This window comes from Danio aesculapii, chromosome 7 (genome assembly GCF_903798145.1).
Source record: "Danio aesculapii chromosome 7, fDanAes4.1, whole genome shotgun sequence".
Classification (NCBI taxonomy): domain Eukaryota; kingdom Metazoa; phylum Chordata; class Actinopteri; order Cypriniformes; family Danionidae; genus Danio; species Danio aesculapii.
In genome coordinates this window covers 61,607,078-61,630,079 of record NC_079441.1, presented here as the reverse complement: position 1 = coordinate 61,630,079, position 23,002 = coordinate 61,607,078, and the positions used below count along the sequence as shown (strand labels likewise).

Genomic DNA, 23,002 nt, shown 5'->3' with positions numbered 1-23,002 from the left:
CGGGGAGAAGCAGCTCATTTGGACCTAAAGCCCCAGCCTAAAATGGTCAGATTATACATTCTATAATAAATAATCCGATGGGTATTTTAAGATGAAACTTTACAGACTCATTCTGGAGACACCAAAGTCTTATCTTGCGTCTAGTCCAAGAGATAAAATAGGTGGCCTTTAATGTGACTTTATGAAACGTATACAAAATGTTTTAGTTTTGCTTGTTGTTTTGTTTTGTTCTTTGCTTATGTTTTCCAAGATCATGAGAGACATAAATTCACTCAAAACTTTCATCTTACATGCAGACTTGTGACGGGTATTCTGTAACTGTCCTGCCCGTATGCGGTTTTGTGCAGTGAATAATTCTTCTGTCTCCTCATCTCTTGCAGGAGATGTACTCAAAGGGCCTGATACCTGTTTCAGCAGTTAAACAAATCCGTGGTTTGGGTGAGAATAAGTTTGAGGTGGTCACTTCTGTAAGAACCTTTGTGTTTCGGGCAGAGAAAGAAGGTGAGTTTCTTTACTTTTCTTAAACGTTTTCATTCCCCTCTCCACTAATCTCTTTTAAACCAATTCACTCCCACTCTCACTCTTGATCTTTTATCTTTTTTTTGCACTCAAATTTTATCGCCTTACCATCACTGCTACTGTATAAGATAAGATGCTTTGAGTAGATCTTCCACAGCAGAGAGATAGAGAGAGTCAAAGAGAGAGAAGAGCCAGCCCGTCTCAAGGAGATCACAAAAAATTGCTGCAAAGCTAAAAACAACTGAGAATGTGATGATAGTTTCAGATTTAATATAAACAGTAAACACCCTGATTGTGCATATTGTTGCCACACCATTGACTGTGCATTTTGCGGGTTATTTTTCCTTAATATTCATTACTATGCTGCAATGGAGGCTGATTTAAAGACTGTGAAAAGGCCCGATTATGGTTTTAATGGAGAGACTTGTGGTGTTTAAGGAGTAGTCTGGTGCTTTAGCTGTAATTTAGTATCAATTTAAAAATGTTTAAGTATTTTGTGGCTCTGAAGGTTAGTTTAAGTCGTGATTTATTGGAAGATATTGTTTAATATAAAAAAAGCTGGATTAGTAATAGCATTTTAGCAGTATTTTGTGTTGTTTAGTTTAATTTGTGAAATCAAAGCATTATACAGTATTATGGTACTTCCATAGGTTGTTTGTGAAGTACTTTCTTTACTGTATCATTCAAAATATGCGTTTTAGTTGTGAGAATACAGTTTTATTAGAACAGTGTTGCAAAATATCTAAGACATTTTAAACAAAAACCCATAACAATTCAAGCTGCAGTCTTGAACTGATTACCCATGAATATTCTCTGGATTGTCCTGCCCTCTTGTGCATTTGTTTTGAATGACCAGCCTTTTTGTGGGACTTGAGTTAGTAATTGTAACTTTGTAATGATGCAGTGTTTTAGAGTTAACATGGGGCTCATATTTTTGTCTTTTATCTAGACCAGTGGTCCCCAACCTTTTTATCACCGCACACTAGTCAATGCTTGACAATTTTACTGCAGCCCAGGGTGGGGGGTAGTTTGCTAGGTGACCATCAACTGTTTTCTCAGAAGATCACAAGCTTACAAAACATTCCTGCAACTCTGATACAAGTTTTATTAATGGATATAATTACACAACACTGCTTCATTTGGGTGTTCTGTGTTTGACTGAGATAATTAGTCTATAATTAAACTAAATAATAATAATTAATCGAAATGTGTATATTCCATACAAAGTATGAAGCTGTTTGGTCAGTACTTGTCATGTGAGTTGCGGTGTATTTGTTGCTTTCTGAAAAATTGAGACACTTTCAAATGGGTTTGCCTGGAAGATGTGAGCACATCGCGCACGCGCAAGCCATGTGCCTCCATTGGAAATAAACTTCTGCATTGAGAAGACATGATATGTGAATGGCCCCTAAGGCCGCCATCATTTGCAATGTCAAGCAGTTAATCTTTTTCTTGCACAGACATGTTGTATTCACCTGATTTGTTGACAAATGGGTTGGGCCCTTAACTGGGCCTTTTCCCCTCCGCAAAAACTTTCCAAAGATTTCTGTTTCTTACTCATTTTGCTAGCTTGTGGGTTCAATTTTGGCACTCAAATGACCGAGATGTAACCGAGAGAATACGATCATTTTTCAAAATAACAGTTTTTTTTAAAATAAAAGATCGTTTAGACTCAGATAGTAAATAAAACTGAAATAATTAATGATTTCTTGTGTGACCAGGTACCAATTAATCCATGGACTGGTACCAGACGGGATGTAGGCATGACGAGCAATGGTAGATATGCAACAAGCGTTCAGAAATGCTCTACTTTATGCAAATAACAAGCAACTTTTATAAGTGGTTACCAATGGGAGCGAAGTCTAAATACTGTAGTGACATAACATTCATTCAACCACTGGTCCGTATATCAGCCACTAATACTTGCTGTGCTGACTTCAGCCTAAATTGTTTCATGAACCCAGACAGACAGACAAATATTGACTATATTTCTCATGCACGAGTGGGCGCAGCCATTTGAGACTTTTTGGTTCGAGACTTCCGGTCTCATTCACTTCCGTTCCTTAGGCTGCTTGATGTTGCAAACTGATATTTTCTTATTATATTATTCTACTTGGTCTGTATAGTCATGAACACATTTGTTTGTAGAGCAAGTAGTTTGACCGTTTTCTGCGGTTTATTATTCCTAGTCATTTCTCCCAGAGGCAACTGAATCGGAAGTTCTAAAACAATCGAAAAAACGAGCGCACTTCTGCATTTTAGAATAAGGTCAATACTGTAGATACATTGTGTATTTGCCATGGAAGAAATGATGCCCTGGCTCTTCATTCATTGTTGACATTAAACACTTTATGTACCAGTTCCTCTAAAATATTTGTTTACAAAGGAGTCAACAGCATTCACAAACATAACTAGATAACCAGTAATACCCATTAGCAACCAAACCATCAGCCAATGCACTCTTAAAACAGACGTGCATATATATATATATATATATATATATATATATATATATATATATATATATATATATAATATATATATATATATATATATATATATATGGAAAATACGTGAGCATTGGTCTTCACCACTTTGAATCACTGCCCATTACTGAAGATACCGCCAAGTCTCTGAGGTATTAATGTGTTAACTCACTTAACATTTCAGGGTAAAGTAGGCAGCAATCTGATTGGATGATAACTAACACACATTATTTTGGGCAGACTGTGTTGTTGTTTTTTTTCACTTCTTTCCTCTTTCTTTTTACACACAAGTAATTAAAAAAATAAACAAGCTGTTAAAATAGCCATTACACACACACACACATTATTTTTGAGAGTGTGGTAAGAAAACAGCGATACAGTCGCTGGCACTGTGAATGAGGCTTTATACTGGCAGTTAAATAGGATTTGTCAGATACTTAAGAAAATTACTACTAGGTGCCAGGAATTTTTTCATGTAATAGCCTTAAAGCAAATTTGGACTTTAAAACACTTAAAATGTAGAAATACCATTGCATTTCATTTGGTCCCTCTTGGTTAGAATTTTTGTAATTGAACGCATTTAAAGTCAACTTTTTTTTAAAGTGCGTCATGAATCTCCAGGCACATTCTGTTTGCCACAGCCATATCACTCTGCAGCCCAAGACCGGTTACTCACTGAAGCTAAGCAGGGCTGAGTCTGGTCAGTACCTGGATGGGAGATCACATGGGAAAACAAGGTTGCTGTAGGAAGAATTGTTAGTGAGGCCAGCAGGGGGCGCTCAACCTGTGGTCTGTGTAAGTCCTAATGCCCCAGTATAAGAAGGGGACACTATACTGTAAGTGAGCGCCGTCTTTCGGATGAGAAGTTTAACCGAGGTTCTGACTCTCTGGCGACATTAAAAACCCCATGGTAAAGAGTAGGGGTATAACCCCTGGTATCCTGGCCAAAAATTACCTCCATCGGCCCTAACCCATCATGGCCTCCCAATCATCACCCTCCACTGAATTGGCTTGATCACTGTCTCTCCACTTCCCCTATAGTTGGTGTGTGGTGAGCACACTGGCGCCGTTGTCCTACAGCTGCTGTCACATCATCCAAGTGAATGCTTCACACTGGTGGTAAAGTGGGGAGACCCCGCTCTCATGATTGTGAAGCGCTTTGGTTGTATGGCCATGCATAATAAATGCAATTTGCAACATGTCATATGTATTGTCTGTCATTGTAAATGGAGCAACTTGACTTTCTCAAGGCCATTAAGATTGGTGTGATTATTAGGCTTTTTCAAACACCTTCCTGTAAAAGGAATGGTGAACCTGTGAACCAATCAATTACCATGTTATTGACATGGCCTATGCTTTTCCCACTGCAATTACTGTGGTAAATCTATAGGCTAATAGCACTGCTGTGTGTCACAGTGTCCCAGAATATCAGCAAATAATGGCCTCCCCCGTTCCTCCTTTCTCCTCAGCGCTTGTGTAATGACCCCTGACCCCTGGTAAGTGAATTACTCTGAGGGAAGTCAGTTTAGGCATGCATTTAACTGTACTTTCTGCCATCAGAAGAATTTCGAGAAGAGAGAGAGAGAGGGCGATGGCCTGAACTGCTCATGCATCTTTAAACAGCTTTATAGCAGACTGAAAGAGTCATCAATCTTAAGATAAACACAAGAGGGGAGGAGAGGAAAAATGAGTGAGTAAATGAAAGAGTTGGTGGTCATGGGACAAGGAAAAAAAGATAAGAATGAGAATTAGCGTTCAATATCGAACACACTGGGGAACATTTCGATGAGTGAGTGAGTGAATGAACATTGCTGAGTGTGTACACTTTCTAAGGCATTCTTTAGCTCTTCAGATCTGCTTTCACAGAGAGAGAGTGTATTATATTTTGTAAATAACAATGTTGTTCACGAAGAAAGAGGAAGGGTGTCTTTTACAGCCAGTGTTTGGGTGTTTGCAGATAACCACAAAGAGCAGTTTAGAACTGACTGGGTGGGTGGTGAAGGCACGGCCACTTTCAGTGATAGCTGAGGGTGTCAAAGTTAACACGTGTGGGAAAACTACTGTACTGTTTTTTAGTTCTTACTTTTTAAAGGAAGTACACAAAAGCCAGTCCACACTGTAATGATACCTACTGTAGTTCTAAAGATCATTCTTAATATCTTAGAGTAGTAAAACCCTATACCACAAATATAATAAGGATATTGTTGGAATTGGTGGATAAAAACAGAGAGCCAATCAGAATCCGACCTCGAGCATTTTAGCAGCAGTTGACAAAAAATGTGCAATAAAACTACACCCATCCGTCACTTTATTAGGTACAACTTACTAGTACCAGGTTGGACCCCCTTTTGGCTTCAGAACTACCTTAATCCTTCGTGGCATAGATTCAACAAGGTACTGGAAATACTCTTCAGGCAACGTTTTTCCAATCTTCTATTGTCCAATTTTGGAGAGCCTGTTCGAATTGTAGCCTCAGTTTTCTGTTCTTAGCTGACAGTACTGACACCCCGTGTGGTCTTCTGCTGCTGTAGCTCATCTGTCTCAAGGTTGTTATGCGTTCAGAGATACTCTTCTGCATATCTCGGTTGTAACAATTGGTTATTTGAGTTACTGTTGCCTTTCTATCAGTTGGAACCAGTCTGGCCATTCTCCTCTGACCTCTGGCATCAACAAGGTATTTGCGCCCACAGAACTGTCGCTCACTGGATATTTTCTCTGTTTTGGACCGTTCTCTGTAAACCCTAGAGATTGTTGTGCATGAAAATCCCAGTAGATCAGCAGTTTCTAAAATACTCATACCATCCCGTCTGGCACCAACAACCATGCCACGTTCAAAGTCACTTAAATCACCTTTCTTCCCCATTCTGATGCTCTGTTTGAACTGCAGCAGATCGTTTTGACCATGTCTACATGCCTAAATGCATTGAGTAGCTACCATGTGATTGGCTGATTAGAAATTTGCATTAACAAACAGTTGGACATGTGTACCTAATAAGTGCATTTATTTTATATATATTTTTTTTATTCACAAAGTGTGCAGCTTTTGTCACTGCAATGTATCTTTATGGGCTTCGGGAAGCACATTTCCTGAGCCTCTTGGTATGGAAAGTCAGAAATGTCTGGCCCATTTACTGAGACATTTATTAAACATTTCTCTTATAAAAATTTAGATGTGAACATCTCATGGCCGCAGCTTTACAGAAGAAAATTCATCCATTCATTTTACATCAGCTTAGTGCCTTATTTATCAGGGGTCTCCACAGCGGAATGAACTGCTACCGAAAAATTCCATACAATGCAATTTGGAAACATTGCAAATGATGAAAGATGAAAATTAGTTAAAATGCACATCTATAAATCTAATACTTGTTTACTAAAAGGAAATAGGCCAAAAACTGCTTCTTATAGCAATGAGTGTATTACAAGAAGTTATATTATTAAATTTTAATGTTAAAAAAAGTTTTATTTAATAAAATTCCAGCCAGCTTTTAGTGAACTTGCAATGTTGTCAAAACACAAATCTTTTTAGTTCTTATATGTAAAAAGGCCCAAATACATGCAAGACCGTTCAAATATTTTGCTCGTCTCCAACTATTGACAGCAGATCTCTCAATGAGAGAGAAGGAGGGATTTGCACGGGAGATGTGCGATTTCCGGGAGATTATCATTAGGTTGCGGTCATTTGGGAGTATCTATGCATTTGCGGAAGACTCTCGGAACATCTGGGAGACTTGGGATGTCTGCATCTGTATATACAGGTCCTTCTCAAAACATTAGCATATTTTGATAAAGTTCATTATTTTCTGTAATGTACTGATAAACATGAGAATTTGATATATTTTAGATTCATTACACACAACTGAAGTAGTTCAAGCCTTTTATTGTTTTAATATTGATGATTTTGGCATACAGCTCATGAAAACCCAAAATTCCTTTCTCGAAAAATTAGCATATCATGAAAAGGTTCTCTAAACGAGCTATTAACCTAATCATCTGAATCAACTAATTAACTCTAAACACCTGCAAAAGATTCCTGAGGCTTTTAAAAACTCCCAGCCTGGTTCATTACTCAAAACCGCAATCATGGGTAAGACTGCCGACCTGACTGCTGTCCAGAAGGCCATCATTGACACCCTCAAGCAAGAGTGTAAGACACAGACAGAAATTTCTGAACGAATAGGCTGTTCCCAGAGTGCTGTATCAAGGCACCTCAGTGGGAAGTCTGTGGGAAAGAAAAAGTGTGGCAGAAAACGCTGCACAACGAGAAGAGGTGACCGGACACTGAGGAAGATTGTGGAGAGGGACCGATTCCAGACCTTGGGGGACCTGCGGAAGCAGTGAACTGAGTCTGGAGTAGAAACATCCAGAGCCACCGTGTACAGGCGTGTGCAGGATATGGGCTATAGGTGCCGTATTCAAGCCACTTTTAAACCAGAAACAGCGGCAGAAGTGCCTAACTTGGACTACAGAGAAGCGGCACTGGACTGTTGCTCAGTGGTCCAAAATACTTTTTTCGGATGAAAGCAAATTTTGCAAGTCATTCGGAAATCAAGGCGCCAGAGTCTGGAGGAAGACTTGGGAGAGGGAAATGCCAAAATGCCTGAAGTCCAGTGTCAAGTACCCACAGTCAGTGATGGTCTGGGGTGCCATGTCAGCTGCGGATGTTGGTCCACTGTGTTTTATCAAGGACAGGGTCAATGCAGCTAGCTATCAGGAGATTTTGGAGCACTTCATGCTTCAATCTGCTGAAAAGCTTAATGGAGATGAAGATTTCCTTTTTCAGCATGACCTGGCACCTGCTCACAGTGCCAAAACCACTGGTAAATGGTTTACTGACCATGGTATTACTGTGCTCAATTGGCCTGCCAACTCTCCTGACCTGAACCCTATAGAGAATCTGTGGGATATTGGGAAGAGAAAGTTGAGAGACGCAAGACCTAACACTCTGGATGAGCTTAAGGCCGCTATCGAAGCATCCTGGGCCTCCATAACACCTCAACAGTGCCACAGGCTGATTGCCTCCATGCCACGCCAAATTGAAGCAGTCATTTCTGCAAAAGGATTCCCGACCAAGTATTGAGTGCATAACTGAACATAATTATTTGAAGGTTGACTTTTTTTTGTATAAAAAAACACTTTTCTTTTATTGGTCGGATGAAATATGGTAATTTTTTGAGATAGGAATTTTGGGTTTTCATGAGCTGTATGCCAAAATCATCAATGATAAAACAATAAAAGGCTTGAACTACTTCAGCTGTGTGTAATGAATCTAAATATATGAAAGTCTAATGTTTATCAGTACATTACAGAAAATAATGAACTTCATCACAATATGCTAATTTTTTGAGAAGGACCTGTATTTTAGCTGCTGTGACGCGAGCGCAGAAATGACATGCTGCTGTGTAAATAAGATATTACATATGGCTATTAAGCTTGTTTATTAATTAAAGTTGTGATCTGCCGCTATATAGATAATGCAATTAACATGACTTCAAGAAGGGCGGATACAGCCGTTCGGAGGTCGGGGCGCCCCCCCCCCCCCCCCCCCCAATATAATGGTAGGGGAAACACTGTAGTATGAATGTGAGTATTATGAATGGAACTCTGATGTACTACATCTGCCATTTTGTCATCATTACATGACCTACCCACGTTAGTTGCGTGGCTTCACTCCCATTTATGAATTCTCTCACGGTGCATCATGAGATAGCGTAGCGCGCATTGGATGCGCACTTCAGAAACTCGCTGGAAGTACTTCTCGGATACTGATTTTTGAATTCTATGAACTCGGACACACTACTCGGCTTGCAGACTGATTGTAGCGTACTATATAGTATGGAAGTATGCAGTTTCGGACGCAGCCTATGTGTTTTTATACCACTGGTTTCAGTGTTTGGTGTACACACTGCCTAAATTATGGAGACAATGTAATCATATTAATAAATGAAATGTATTTAACCAAATTAACGTTTTTTTTTTTGGGCTCTATATTACAGGATTACCCTATGACTCATGGTCAGTAGTTATAGCAATTCTGTTAAGAATGGGGGAAGTTCTTATTCATTATAGTGAATAAATAAGTTGTTATGACTGCATTTCCTGTGTGGTGTGAGAAACACAGGAGATGTGAAAGAGAGATGAGTAAAGATCACTGTTTGTAAAATCTACCTCTGTCAGGTGGCTGAAGTTTATACTGTATGTATAATAAATTGAACAAATATTTTGTAATATTTTGAAAAAATGCTGGAAACCTGTAGCCATTGACTTTTATAGTATTTGTTTTGTCTACTATGGAAACAAAACTTGTATTTAAAACTCTGAAGATGGGATAAAATGTAAATATGGTAGAGGAATGGATCTTTACTTGAGCACACTTTAATGCAAAGTAAGCTTTGTGGCTGTCTGTTTGACTTGGGGGAAAAACATTAAATAAAAACATAAAAAAACAAAGCATACGTTGGGCTTTTGACATAAAATAGAACTTAACTCACTTATGAAGTCAAATGTGGTAAAACATCTGATGCACCAACACTAACAATGCATCTAAAAACTTTTGCTGACTACAAGCACAATTTGAGTCTTCTCCAAAAGACACTGTATGCTCACCTTTAATGAAATGAGTCTATCTCTCTCTCTCTCTCTCTCTCTCTCTCTCTCTCTCTCTCTCTCTCTCGCTCTCTCCTTTTCTCGCTCTCTCCTTTTCTCGCTCTCTCTCTCTCTCTCTCTCTCTCTCTCTCTCTCTCTCTCTCTCTCTCTCTCTCTGTGGATGCGGCAGGTGCTGTAGATCTGCAGAGGATAAGCCTATCCAGCTGTTAATGTTTTTTGGCTTGTGTGTGTGTGTGTGTGTGTGTGTGTGTGTGTGTGTGTGTTACAATGAAGGTGTGCAAGCCCCTGTAGCCCTATTTAAACACAGCACAAGAGAACCCTCTCCGGCTTCCTTCCCCCATCTCACACGCACAAACACAAACGCAGACACAATGCAATGGGACACAGGGGCTTTTGCATACCTGCTTTGTTTGCAGATTTGAAAGTTTATAAAGTATAACAATAATATTATATTCTTTTTCCTTCCCTTTTATTCCCATGGCGCGGCATCTCTCCTCATACACGCTCGCGTACCTGCGTGTTCACTAACATACATCAAACAGAATACAGGCCTGCACACTTCTTCAGCTTCTTACCTTCCTCCATCTTCTGTCTTTCCTCTAAGGAGATCGTCAGGATTGGCTTGAGGTTCTCCAGACTGCAGTGAGCTCTCAGTCCTCCGTTTCCCATCAGCCTCGCAAAAATAACACAAACAAGAGTGGCTACGTGGAGCTGCGCGGCCTCAAAGGAAGAGTGTACCTGAGCCTCACGGGAACCTGCTTCAGACTGTGTAAAACAGACCAGGTAGATCTGTACAGCTGTGCTTTTGGGGCTTTTGTGTTGATTTGGATTCATACTGTTGCTCGCTCGCATCAATTTAATATGAATGCTAACGTTTCAAAAAAATGTGCAGGGTCTCGCAACCTGAGGGATGCTTAATACAGGATCTGTCTGTCTCTCTGTCTGTCTGTTTGTTGGATGCCCTGTCTGTCTTTTAGTCAGATGGTTTGTCTGTCTGATGGTCTACCTGTCTATCTGTTCATCTGATGATCTGTCTGTCTTTCTGTCTGTCTTTTGATCATATGGTCTGTGTGACTGTATGTTTGATGGCCTGTCTGTCTGATGGATGTTCTGTGTTTCTGTCTGATGGGCCATCCATCCATCCATCCATCCATCCATCCATCCATCCATCAATCTATCCATCTATGTGTCCCTCTATCCATCTTTCCAGTCCCCCCAGACCCCCCCCCCCCAATTAAAAAATTTGGACTTTATTCCTTCCCAACCCAACACATTTTTCTATTTTAAGGTATTGTTTTTTCAGAAGAAATAGAGAGAGAGATTAAATATACTGTATAAAATGGTGGTTTATTTGTATCTTATCAAGATACAGAACATGTTTAAAATATTTCAAGATCAAAACTTGATTTTGATAGCAAAATGCCATTCAAAATTATAAGAGAGATTATAACTTTTTAAAAATCCCTTCAAGAACAGAATCCGTCTGTCTGTCTGCCTATTTCTTTTTGTAAATGATTGCTATATTGCCCTGTTTCTTATTTCACTTTGGTTTCCCTTTAGTTTGTTTGAGTATAATTAGACACTTTTTTCCCTCATGCCAGTAAAAGAACCAAAGCTTTCACACATTTAAAAGTGTATGAAGGCCGTTTTGCGCCCCCTCCTATGTGAATGTGCCCATATGCTGAGAGTGTAGTTGTTACAATCCACACAAACCATGACACCTCACATGCATATGTATGCGATCTATACCCAATTGGTCTCAGTTTTAAATGAGATTAAGCTGAGAATGTTATTTCGTGTGAAAAGGCGGCACACACGCTCACACACACTTTATCATCTCTGTTTGTCTTTCATTATTTTCCTTATTAGCACGAGCAAACATCTTTGTCTTCATTCTGCAAGGAAATTGTTTTTCGTCAGCCGATTTAGCATGCGGGGAGGGAGAAAGAGAAAGAGAGCAGTGAAAATGGAAATTGATTGTATTGTTTTTGCATTAAATCTCTCTGTGGCAATCACTCCGACAAGTGGCGAGAGAAACGGGAGGGAGTGGAAAGGATAGGAGGGCATTGGGGAGAAAAGTAAAGGAGGAATGGAGGAGAAACTTGGCAGTCAGACAAAAAAAATGAAGGGATAACAGAGGGAGGTGAAGACAGCAATGGCTGTTGAGGGATGAAGAAAACACAAAGGAACATCAAAATGGAGGGAAAGAGAGAGAGGAAGGTGCGGTGGTGGGTAGCTTGGTTCATGTTCAGTGAAGTGGAGTATTTAATTTAACAAGATGAACGAGCTGCCCAGGACGCTGGTTTTCCCCCCCTCTTCCCATCTTGGAAAGGATGAAGTGTGCTGCCCTTCTCTCCTTTGAGGTCAGGCCATGATGTTTCCCAAAGGTAATGAAAGTCAACCTAACAGGCAAGCCCACATCACGTGACGCCGCTACAGTTTAGTGCTACATCGATTTTTGATTTCCGTACTTAAACTGTTTGCTCCAAAACAAAGAACACCAAAAAAAGAGCAAACATATGGGTACTGGAATGCCACTTCACAGGTCTCTGCTGGCTAATGTTCAAAGTTGAAAAAGGACAATTAGAAGATGTCAGAGGCGATTGTAGGATTTGAACTTTGAGAGGTCTGAGCTCCCATTGGATTGGTTGGTTAAAGGTTCAAAATAGGAGTTTTTTTTTTTTTTTTAAAGGTTTGTCATTGGATTTTTTTTTTTTCATTTAACGGGAATGAAGGGCGAGATGTGGGTGAATGTCGGTTCACTACATTTAAAGGTGCAGTAGGTGATTGTCTTCAGAAATATTTTTGTGGTTGAAAGTTTCTTCACTTTCCAATCAAGGTTATAATAGTTTTGGATTTTTCATTAGTTTTAGTTTTCATTTTGTTTTGACTTTTTGTTTTCAAAATCAGTTGGTTTTAATTAGTTTCAGGCTGCATTCACACTGCACTTTTCACAAATTGTTTTTAAATTTAATTTGCTCAAATCAGATTCAGGCCTTATTCGTATGTCGAAATTTATCCGATATGAATCGGATCTGTGCCCTTGTGTCTACAGTTTAAGCAGGTAGAGTCGCGCATCATTAAAAGTCATAGCGAATGATGTCAAGTCTGACGCTTTCATTTCAGAACAGACTTCAGTCTGTCGCAAATCTTAAAACTCATACACGAGGACTAAAACAGCATTTATATTGTCATGTTGCACAGGTGTTTAAGCATGTTAACGAGAGCGAGAGAGCGCAATGTCTGCAACGTAACCAATATAAACTAATATAAAACTAGTGCATAGGCCTACATCACGTGCATAAATCATGCCAAAAGGTTTAAAAAAGCCTATATATATCAAAAGAAGATGGACAAATGAGAACCTTTCTGTCATAAACTATAGTAAAGCAGCTCGTCAAAAGCTGCGAACAGATTACATACAGGAATAGAGAAAAAAAGCGCTCTTTTATTATTAGCGCCCACTCTTTTTTTCCTAGTCATTGCGCCTTTGCCATGTGCTGTATAAATGCAGACGATCGGATACGAGTCACTTTTGAAAGATGATGTAAGAAGGTCATCAAAAAATCTGATAGAGTCACAAAATTGGAATTGACCATCAAGATCTGCAGTGTAAATGCAGGCTCAGAGACAGATTTACTACTTTTTATTAGTTTTTACACTTTGAAATTGCTTAGTTTTTTTTTTTTAATAAAAACTTAGTTTAGTTTTTATTAGTTTCAATGTTAATTTTAGTTTTGTATTTGTTGTTTTAGTGTAAATTAGGATATTTGTTAGGTGCAGGACTCAAAATCATCAGAATAAATGTTGTATAATAAAAAAAAAAGGCTACATTTTGTTTTGACACAAGAACACTACCATCTACCACTACCATCTACTCAACTTCAAACTCATATACAACAGCCCACAAGATAGCAGCCTTATGTAAAATATGTGTGCAAGGGTGCTTCTGAGGTTAGATACACAGTAGTGATGGGAAGTTTGTATCTTTATTGTGGACCAGATCTTCCCAAGAATAAGCTCAACATAGCAAAAATATGTAGTCAGCAATCATAGTTTCATGCAGTGAAAATATCACCATGATCTGAAAAGTTTCTTACTATTATGTTTTGCAACACAACTGAAGCATGATTCACTTATTTAAACTCCATAATGATTTTCTGTTATGAAATAAACTTACGTTTCACCAGATCCTCTTATTTAAGCCCTCGGTTTACCCACACTGCAGTTGTCCAAGTTTGCTTCAGTCACGGCAGGCTGTCAAGTACTGTTTGTGTTCGGTTCACTCAATCACGCATGCGCAGTATCATCACTTCCCCAGTTCTCAAATCTGATCTCAGTGTACTGTTCTAATAACTGAATAACTTAATATATATATTGGTTTATTTCGAGTCAGAGGGGGGTATCAGGCACGTTAAAAAGTAAGGAGCTTTTGGATAAGAATGCTTACTGGAGATGCGAATCATTTCAAATAATTTCGTTCAATTTGCTTTCATTCAATTAATTAGTTAAACCGGTTCACTTATTAAATCCGGCTAAAAAGAACAATTTCTTCGCGATGAGGATCACAAATACAGAATTAAAAGTAAAATTAATACTTTTAAGTGTCTGCTCAGGTCGTATTTAATGTTGTTACTGTGCTGCTGTCATGTCCACTCGTTGGTTTTGATGGGGGAGTAACAGCGAGGATGACTGAAGGAGAACAGGCTTGATCTGGCCAATGGCATCAGGATTACAGACTCTGAGGTGTCGTATGGGTCAAACACCTGCAGCGTGAAGTAAATAGATTTACTTTTAAAAGTTTTTGCTATAATTTTAGTTAGTTTTAGTTAGTTTTGTATGTACACAATACAGTTTCTGTTAGTTCTAGTTTAAAAAAAAAACTCTCGTTTTTATTTTTATTTCAGTTAACGAAAATGTTTTCATTCGTTTTCGTTAACTATTATAACCGTGATTCTAAAAGTACTGATTAAAGTAAATGATCTAACTGTGTTTATATGTATTTTAATTTTCTGGGTAAGGCATAAGACTAAAAAATGTTCATAATTATTCCCATAATTCAGATAAGTAGCCCAGACTGTCTGTCAACAAATGTAGATTTGTACAACTGCTAGCCGTTCATGCAGACAGATCCGCCATTTGCACGTGCACGCGGGTCGTGTTCACGTAGACACAAGAGAGAGAGAGAGAGAGAGAGAGAGAGAGAGAGAGAGAGAGAGAGAGAGAGAGAGAGAGAGAGAGAGAGAGAGAGTGACAGTGGTGAAAACAAAAGCTGAATCAAAACTTTTTAAAATCCTGAATCAGTATTGGAGTTACTTTTGCAGGCTGGAGGAAGGATGACACCATGGCTGAAGTATTTCTTTTAGACAGGTTATGTTATGTTTTAAAACTATTTTAGTCACGCAAAGCTGATGTAGATTTTGTTGTTTTTTCAATTCACTTGATGAATCGGAGTTATACTGTAATTCCACACTAACTGGACATATACCATTCTTCCACATTTGAGAAATATAAATCACAAAAACTCTTGATTTTTAATACTGACAATGAAAAATGTTATCTCATTAGAATTGAGAAGCTTTTGTTGTCTATTTTCAAATAAAATACAAATATATAATATAATGTTCACAATCCTAATTAAAATTCCATCTCAAGGCCTCAAATAACTTTCTCAAATGTAAACTATTTTTTACTTTTGGAGGACAGAAGATGAGAAGCAAAGCCTCAAATAGCAAGACTCTGTATTGACCAAAGAATGACCCCAAACTGATGACCCCATTTCATACAGGTGTCTAATAATCACAAAAAAGATCAGAACAAATTCTGCCTATGTGAACAGCTCATTATTCTTCAGGATTTTAGTAACAAAGCAATTTTTTTTTTACTAAAGTCACATTGCTTAAACTGTAAATTATGTGATTGCAGACACAAGTGAAATCAGCTAGTCCAACGCTGCACTTATGGAGAGCACAATTATAAGCAAAAGCAACTGTATTGTTTGCAAGTTGTTGTTTTAACACTTTAACACTATGGGTGAAATTTTTTTAATATGATATAGTGTAAATGGTATGTAACTGCAAAGCACATCAAAGCATGTAGTGCCAGTCATCAGTCAGTTGATGTCCAAACTAATAATATAAATGCATAAATTTAATAAACAGACGTGTCAATCTGTTTCTGAAAAAAAAAAAAAACTAAGCACACTTTCAAGCACAAAGTTCTTAGGGAATTGTGCAAAAATGTCATTAAAAGCACTTATTTTTCATGATCTTTCAAGTATTTTTCCTCCTTAAAAATGCAGAGGATCTGCCAAATGCTATTTGCTACTGATAGCATAATATCTTTGAAACACAATCCCTCCCCTGCTGTCCTGCAGATGTACAAATCTACATTTGCTGACAGACAGTTTGGGCTACTTTTCAGAATTATAAGGAATTATCTGCCTGACAAATTTAAATTGGATGAACATTTTTTAGGCTTCTGCCTCACCTAGAATATAAAAATATGTATATATATAAATACATTTAGATCATTTACTGTATTCATTACTATAGATCACAGTAGGAATTTCAACCAGCACAACAAAAAATGTTTTCTGAAGGCAATCACCTACTGCACCTTTAGCGAATTTTTTTCTGTCAATGACTTCTTTTTTTTGAGCAGTAAAGAGAAATGTGAAGGCTGTCCATCATTTTGACAGATTACACAGAAAGTGATCTAACTTTGACACTATCCTCATCATCATTTTGCTTTTTTTTTTAAAATAAAAAATAACATCTGCTCTGCACAATCCAGCAGGAGCTGCAGAGTCACTGCAGCAGAAGTCAGATTTTACATGTGTGACGAGAGTTAAGCCCTGTTCAGACTACACAATTTTAGTAGTCTGTTATGACAGTCAATACAATTAAAACCTTGATGTGGGTACCAAATATTCCAGACTACATGTTGCTTCCTGATCATTCATCACATTATGTCTATGATGCAGGTTCTGTCATCAGTAAGTCACATACATTACAAATGATAAATGGCCACATATATATTTGTGTGTTTTCTGACTAAAAACAGTAGATGAATATTCTCATGCTGTGGCAGCAAGAGACACTTCTGGAGCTGCAGAAGCAGTTTTCCAGAAATGACTGTAAACAGAGCAGCCCTGCACTAATGTTACTTCAAGTTAAAATGACAATAATACTTCCAATATACTGCTGTTTACCTTAAAAGAGACACTAATATACAAGTTCCAGCACTGCACTGTGAATGAGAACACAATGAGTGATTTGTTAGCTTACAATGTTAGTTCCAGGATACTCACCAGACTGCTGAAGTCTTGTCTACAGAAAACTGAAATGTTGCCATAACTCACAAATATTTATTCCATTTCATATACAGCTTAAGTCTGAATTATTACCCCCCTTGAATTATTATCACTCCTGTTTATTTTTTTCCCCATTTTCTGTTTAGCGGAGAGAATATTTTTTTTCAACACATTTCTAAACATAATAGTTTCTAATAACTGATTTATTTTATCTTTGCAATGATGACAGTAATTAATAGTTGACTTAAAACACTTCTATATAGCTTAAAGTGACATTTAAAGGCTTAACTAGGTTAATTAGGTTAGCTGGGCAGGTTAGGGTAATTAAACAAGTTATTGTATAACGATGGCTTGTTCTGTAAACTATTGGGGAAGAAAATTGCTTAAAGGGGCTAATAATTTTGACCTTAAAATGGATTTTAAAAAGTTCAAAACTGCTTTTATTCTAGCCTAAATAAAACAAATAAGACTTTCTCCAGAAGAAAAAATATTATCAGACGTACTGTGAAAATTTCCTTGCTCTGTTAAACATCATTTGGGAAATATTTAAAAAAGAAAAACAAATTCTAATGGGGCTAATAATTCTGACTTCAGCTGTATATCTTACAGCAAACCTCTTTGTCTTATTTTATCATTTTAAAAGCTGTGTACAGATAACGATTCTGGGCACCTATGGTCAACGACACCCATGTGACTAACACTGGACAAGAAAAAAAAAAGAAAAATGAAAAAAAAATCATGTAATCTGAATGGGGCTTTAGAAGAGGGGATTGAAAAGACTATGAGTGTCATTGACAAATATCTTGTAATGAATGCAGTTCCGTCTCCCAGAGGGAAAAACAAACTTACCTTGACTTCCATATGCTAGTTTCAAACCAGAAATCAAAAGAACAGTAACATTCTCAGATGGGCAAACTGTTTAAGTCCATGCAGACCAGGACTTGAGTTCAAGCAGATATAGAATGTCAGTTGAGATTAGTTTAGCTATTTATTTTCTTTTGTTCATATCTTGCATACATAGTTCCTCTAAAAAAAGCGAATTCTCCCATTAATATCCAGGGTATCTGCGGGGTCTTAAAGTCTTAAATTTCAGGCATTAAAAAGTCTTAAATCTATGGAAATATTGTGTTGTAGGTCTTAAATCTTTTTTAACAGGTCTTAGTTTTTCTTTGTTTATGTATAGTTACCCAATTTGTCCCTTAACACCCATACAATCACCAACCATACCAATTTCAATAAAACTTGTAACGTTTTATTTAAAAAAATAGCATTTAATTACTTTCCTTACAGTGATTTGTTTAAAATTTCTTCATTTATTTACTGCTGAAGATACTGATCTGACCTAGATTTTTATTATTGAATAATGATTTTTGTATTTTTAAATGTATTCATTTATAATCATTTTTGATAGAGCAAGTGAAAATCTTTTCCAACTGGCATATTCTAATAAAATTCTTAGCATTTATCCCTGTAAAGTCTAAAATTTAGTTCATAATGGTCTTAAAAATATCTTAAATTTAATTTGGTGATACCTGCAGAATCCCTGATTACTCATCCTCATGACTATCCATCAAAAATATCCTAATCTGTGTTCTGAATATGAATGAAGGTCTTACGCTTTTTGTATGACATGAGGATGTGCAAGTAATGACAGAAATTTCATATTTTGATGCAATAGTTCCCCCAAAAATTTGAATTCTGTTATTATTTGCCTGGTCTGTACTTGTTCAAAGCATGAACATAAGTAAACAAATCAATCCATTAAAAGCAACTGTGAACTTCTATCATATTTTTCCTCTTGTAGAAATCAGTGGATACCATAAACAGAATGTAATGTACTGTAGCACATAATGCTAGAATATTGTGGAATTTGTATGACCCTGGCCATCAAACCTTTGGATCTAGAGCAGTCCAAATTATAAATTTTGTTGATCTGTCTTATTGTGCATGCTTGCAAAGAAAGCCACTGTTCACTGTTTGCAATGGAAAAACATGAAAATAACAGAAATAAATAAGTGAGACAACAGCTTGTAGGTTGCAGACAGTAGAAAGAAAAGAAATCTGTTTTTCTTTTGTCATTTTAGTAGGGATTACAATTTCACTGTCATGACCTCACTGCGGTTATTTCTTTTTCTGATTCTTTTCACACCTCCTGTTCACACCTGACTCTCTCATGCTAGATTAGACATGCGCCACTATACAGTACCTCAGAGTCTTCCTCAAGGAGTTTTACTTTTAATTATATGTGACAGCAATGGTTGACCTTCTCATCAAAGATTTGAAATGATGCAAATCAGTCGTAACGTGATTAAAGTTCACCCAAATCTAAAAATAGGTTATTTTAAATTAACAACACATTACTCACCTTCAGAAATATGTCACTCATTATGTCTTCTTAGATAACTCTTGAAAGTAATGACACTGATAAACTACTGTGTACAGTTGGAATAACTTTCAGAACAATTTTTATTTTTCAGCTGAGGCACTGACTCTTTCAGGGTCATATTTACAAATATATGCACCCAATATATTTGCCAACTATCGATTGTGTTTCATATATCATATTTTAGCATTCTTTCTATACATATGGCAGGTACATATTGGGCCAAGGAAGAATGTAAAATGTACAGCGATTCAATTTGCCTCCCAAAAACACCAAGGTGGACGCTACAGACAGCCTATAACAAGCGACACAGCATCACGGCGGATGTGCTTGCTTTCTCTCAAACACACATGCACACAAGCATGCGCTCGCACACAGGATTTACACACTGGTCTTACCTTTACAGTACTTGTAAATGCAGTCTTGAAATGACTTGAATTACTTTGAAATTATCGTGTTATCTTCTGTCCTGTCCTTTGAAGCAAGTCATTTAGCTCCCGCATTGGGCCTGTTATTTATCCAAGTTTCAAGTCCAATTTTGAGAAATGTTTATGGAATTGTGCCATTTGTAACTTTAATAATGATTCATTTTATTGAATTATTTATACAATGCAGACTATTCCCTATTATTTTACAGTTGATTATTCAATGAATGTACCTGGATATTGTTTGACTCCTCAGACAAACCCATAAAACACTGTTTATTTGATTTGTGTCTTGTGGCCTGTTGTGTTGATCTTTGCATGTAGATTGTTTATTATGTTTTATGCGGATTAACTGCTCTTCAGAATCATTCTAATCAATCTAAAATGATAAATTCCTTCTCAATAGAGCTATATTTATTCATCTGGTGCAATATATACAGCAGAAAATCTAAAAATTGCAATGTCAGATTATTGAACAAAGGTGTCTTAAATGCCGTGTCAGTCTTCAAAAATTTCCCACTGCATCGGTCATTCAAATCAAGTTCACCTTTCACAGATCATTTGCTTTCTTTGAACACTGGGTCATCATCCCCTGCCTCTCATGACACTCAAAACAGAATAGAAGTCATTATCAAAATGCCAAATGCTGATCTCTTCCACACAGCTGTCAAGTTCAATTGCTGTTTGTATTGTCTCAGTTAAAAGACACCCAGGCCCCTTTCAAACCCAAAGAAAACGAGAGCAATGTGTATTCATCTTGCACAATATACCTACTATACAAGCAGCTTTAAAAATAGCTTGTTTTTTATGTTATTAATTTCATTGAAGCAACAAAACATTCTAAACTAAATGGCTATTGCACTCAACAATGCAATAATGGTTCCATAATCTTTAAACAAGCCTTTTTTAGGCCCCTCTTCTTTTCTCTCTGAATCAAACTTTGTTCCTCTGTGTTTTTCATATTGCTGTTGTCCTTGAAGTAATTGGTAAAGCTTGTAAAGAAAGTTTTTGTGTGTGTGTGTGTGTGTTTCCTGCTTGTTCTTGTGTGAAGTAATCTTTGTCATTCATTCAGACTCAGTGGATTAGCAGATATTCACCCTCCAGTGAGCTCAGTGTCTGTTCTGTACTCTCTGTGACCCTTTGCGCACAACCTTGCAGTTCTTAGATTTTTATAGGTAGATTTTTCTCCCCTTATTCAGTTTATTCACAGCTTTAATGTTCTGAACAGACACATACAATGTCTGACTGTGAATTCTCTGGACCATTCATTTGTTAGTGTCTGATCTGCTTCATTTACGGCGACTGTGTTTATATTCTTTTTTGTTTAGTTCTTGATGCTGTGTATATGAAACAAAGGTTTTATAAAGTTTCTCATTTTGATGTTCACAGGACTTTAATGCCGGACTGGCCATCACTGTGGTGGATCTGACGGCTGCATGTGTGAAGCAGTTTGAGAGGAAAGGATTGGAGATCACTACACCCTTCAAGTCCTTCTGGTAAACTGTGGAAACCTTATATACAGTATTTTAGCATAAGTTCAGGTAAAAATAATATTTCATCAAAATAAACTATAATAACATAAATTGGGCAGTTGATGTTATTTTAAACTGATTTCAGATGACCTTCAAATTGAGTTAAGCTTCTTACCTGGACTTTCTTAATATCACTTTTTTTAATATCACGCTTAAAAAACCCATCAAAGTTTCACTTAAGGTCAGACTTGGAGGATTAAGAGCTCTGTGTAAATATTAATTTATTTATGGGGATGCATCTGGATTAGAAGTTCAGAGAAGCTCACAATTTCAAACACAAGTTCTGGTTATATGAGGATTAATGTTTCATATGCTTTATTCATTTTTAGCACTTGTAGAGAAATGACAATAAATTGTACAGTATGTAGACCCTGCAGCAGTGCTGGGTAAGTTGATAAAAATTATTAATTACTATTTACATCATTAAAATTGTATTTAAATTACTTAAGTAATTTAATTACTTGACTCAAGACTAAAAATACACATAAATCCCAGTGCATAGATAATAGAAATTAAACTCTTATCTCTTTCAATTTCAGTCAAAATGTATCTTTTAGGTTGGTTTAAAAATTAAACACTTAAAAAGCATGTTTAAAACAGCACTAAGTGGATGAAAACATCCAGCTGATGTTAAATCTGAAAGTGTTTAAAGCTATAGATTCTGTAATAAATAGTCGACTCAGAGTCAAATAAATGAATCGCGTTGGGTTCGAAAGTTTTGCCTGAATGCGTCCACATAAAGTGCTGGATCTGGTAAAACATGAACGTGCCTTTCCCTTCAGACACTAGCAGAGTGTGGGGTATTATGGGACTGATCATGAAGTGAAGATGACGATTACTGACAGATGGAGATTCGGCTGTGGGGAATAAAGGTTTAAAGTTAATTTTCACAATACCACAGTATAGGCAACCTAGTGCTGTGTTTGTTCCTGTCATTTTTCTGATGATTGATACAATAACCTATGCTGCAACGCAGGATATGCCAGCCGTTTGCTATTAAAGGAAGGAGCAGCAGAGACTATTATATATGGGACAGTTTCTTCTTCTCCGGATCATAACATGCAAGTGTAATTAAAATTGTTGCCTCGTTTTTTGTAGTTTGCAAAAAATGTATTTAACTGTGTGTTGTAAGTTGTAATCACTCTGCACAGCTTGTAATCACTTTTCTATTATAGATTAGTGCTTGTACTGTATCTCACAGGTTAAATTTGTATGGGTTATTTCACATATTGCATCCAAAACCACATTGAAATCGCAACCCGTGATTTCTCCTTTACTGATTTAAATGCGTTACTGAACGCACAATCCTCTGCCGTTTGCCTTTGTTATGGCCACTATCAGCTGTTCGTCACATGCACGGTGAAAAATAGTTCAACTTTTGCCACTGTGTGGATTAATACTGAATATGTGTTGTTATTACTTGGGGTTAGGGTTAAGAGTAGAGTAACATGCTGGTGTTTAACTGCATTGCTTTATTGCACTCCTGCATTGAGCCCTCACATACTCTGTGCTACTTCATAAGCATGGTGAGTGTTCCTCTCCGTCTCGTGCTGAACCCAGTTGACCAATCAACAGACTGGGTCGTTGTACTAATGACAGCAGATTAGTATCCTGCTAAGGAGGGGTTTGGGAACAAATGAATCACTGAACAAATCATTTGGGAGTCGTTGGGATAATTTGGTAATAATAAATGCATATTATAGACAATGAAAGTGTTTTTTGACCTTGCATGCATA

General features: G+C 37.2%; 1 protein-coding gene across 2 annotated transcripts in view; it reads left to right on the top strand.

Moving 5' to 3' along the window:
* Positions 1-23,002, top strand: part of arap2 (ArfGAP with RhoGAP domain, ankyrin repeat and PH domain 2) — a 196,489-nt gene that overhangs the window by 57,097 nt on the left and 116,390 nt on the right. The window contains exons 8-10 of one of the 2 annotated variants that reach the window (XM_056462289.1): positions 381-501; positions 10,219-10,394; positions 21,124-21,230. In XM_056462289.1, coding sequence (XP_056318264.1) covers positions 381-501; positions 10,219-10,394; positions 21,124-21,230 — 404 coding nt within the window. Of the gene's footprint in view, positions 1-380; positions 502-10,215; positions 10,395-21,123; positions 21,231-23,002 lie in introns of both variants that reach the window. The other variant, XM_056462288.1, reaches the window with a different exon arrangement.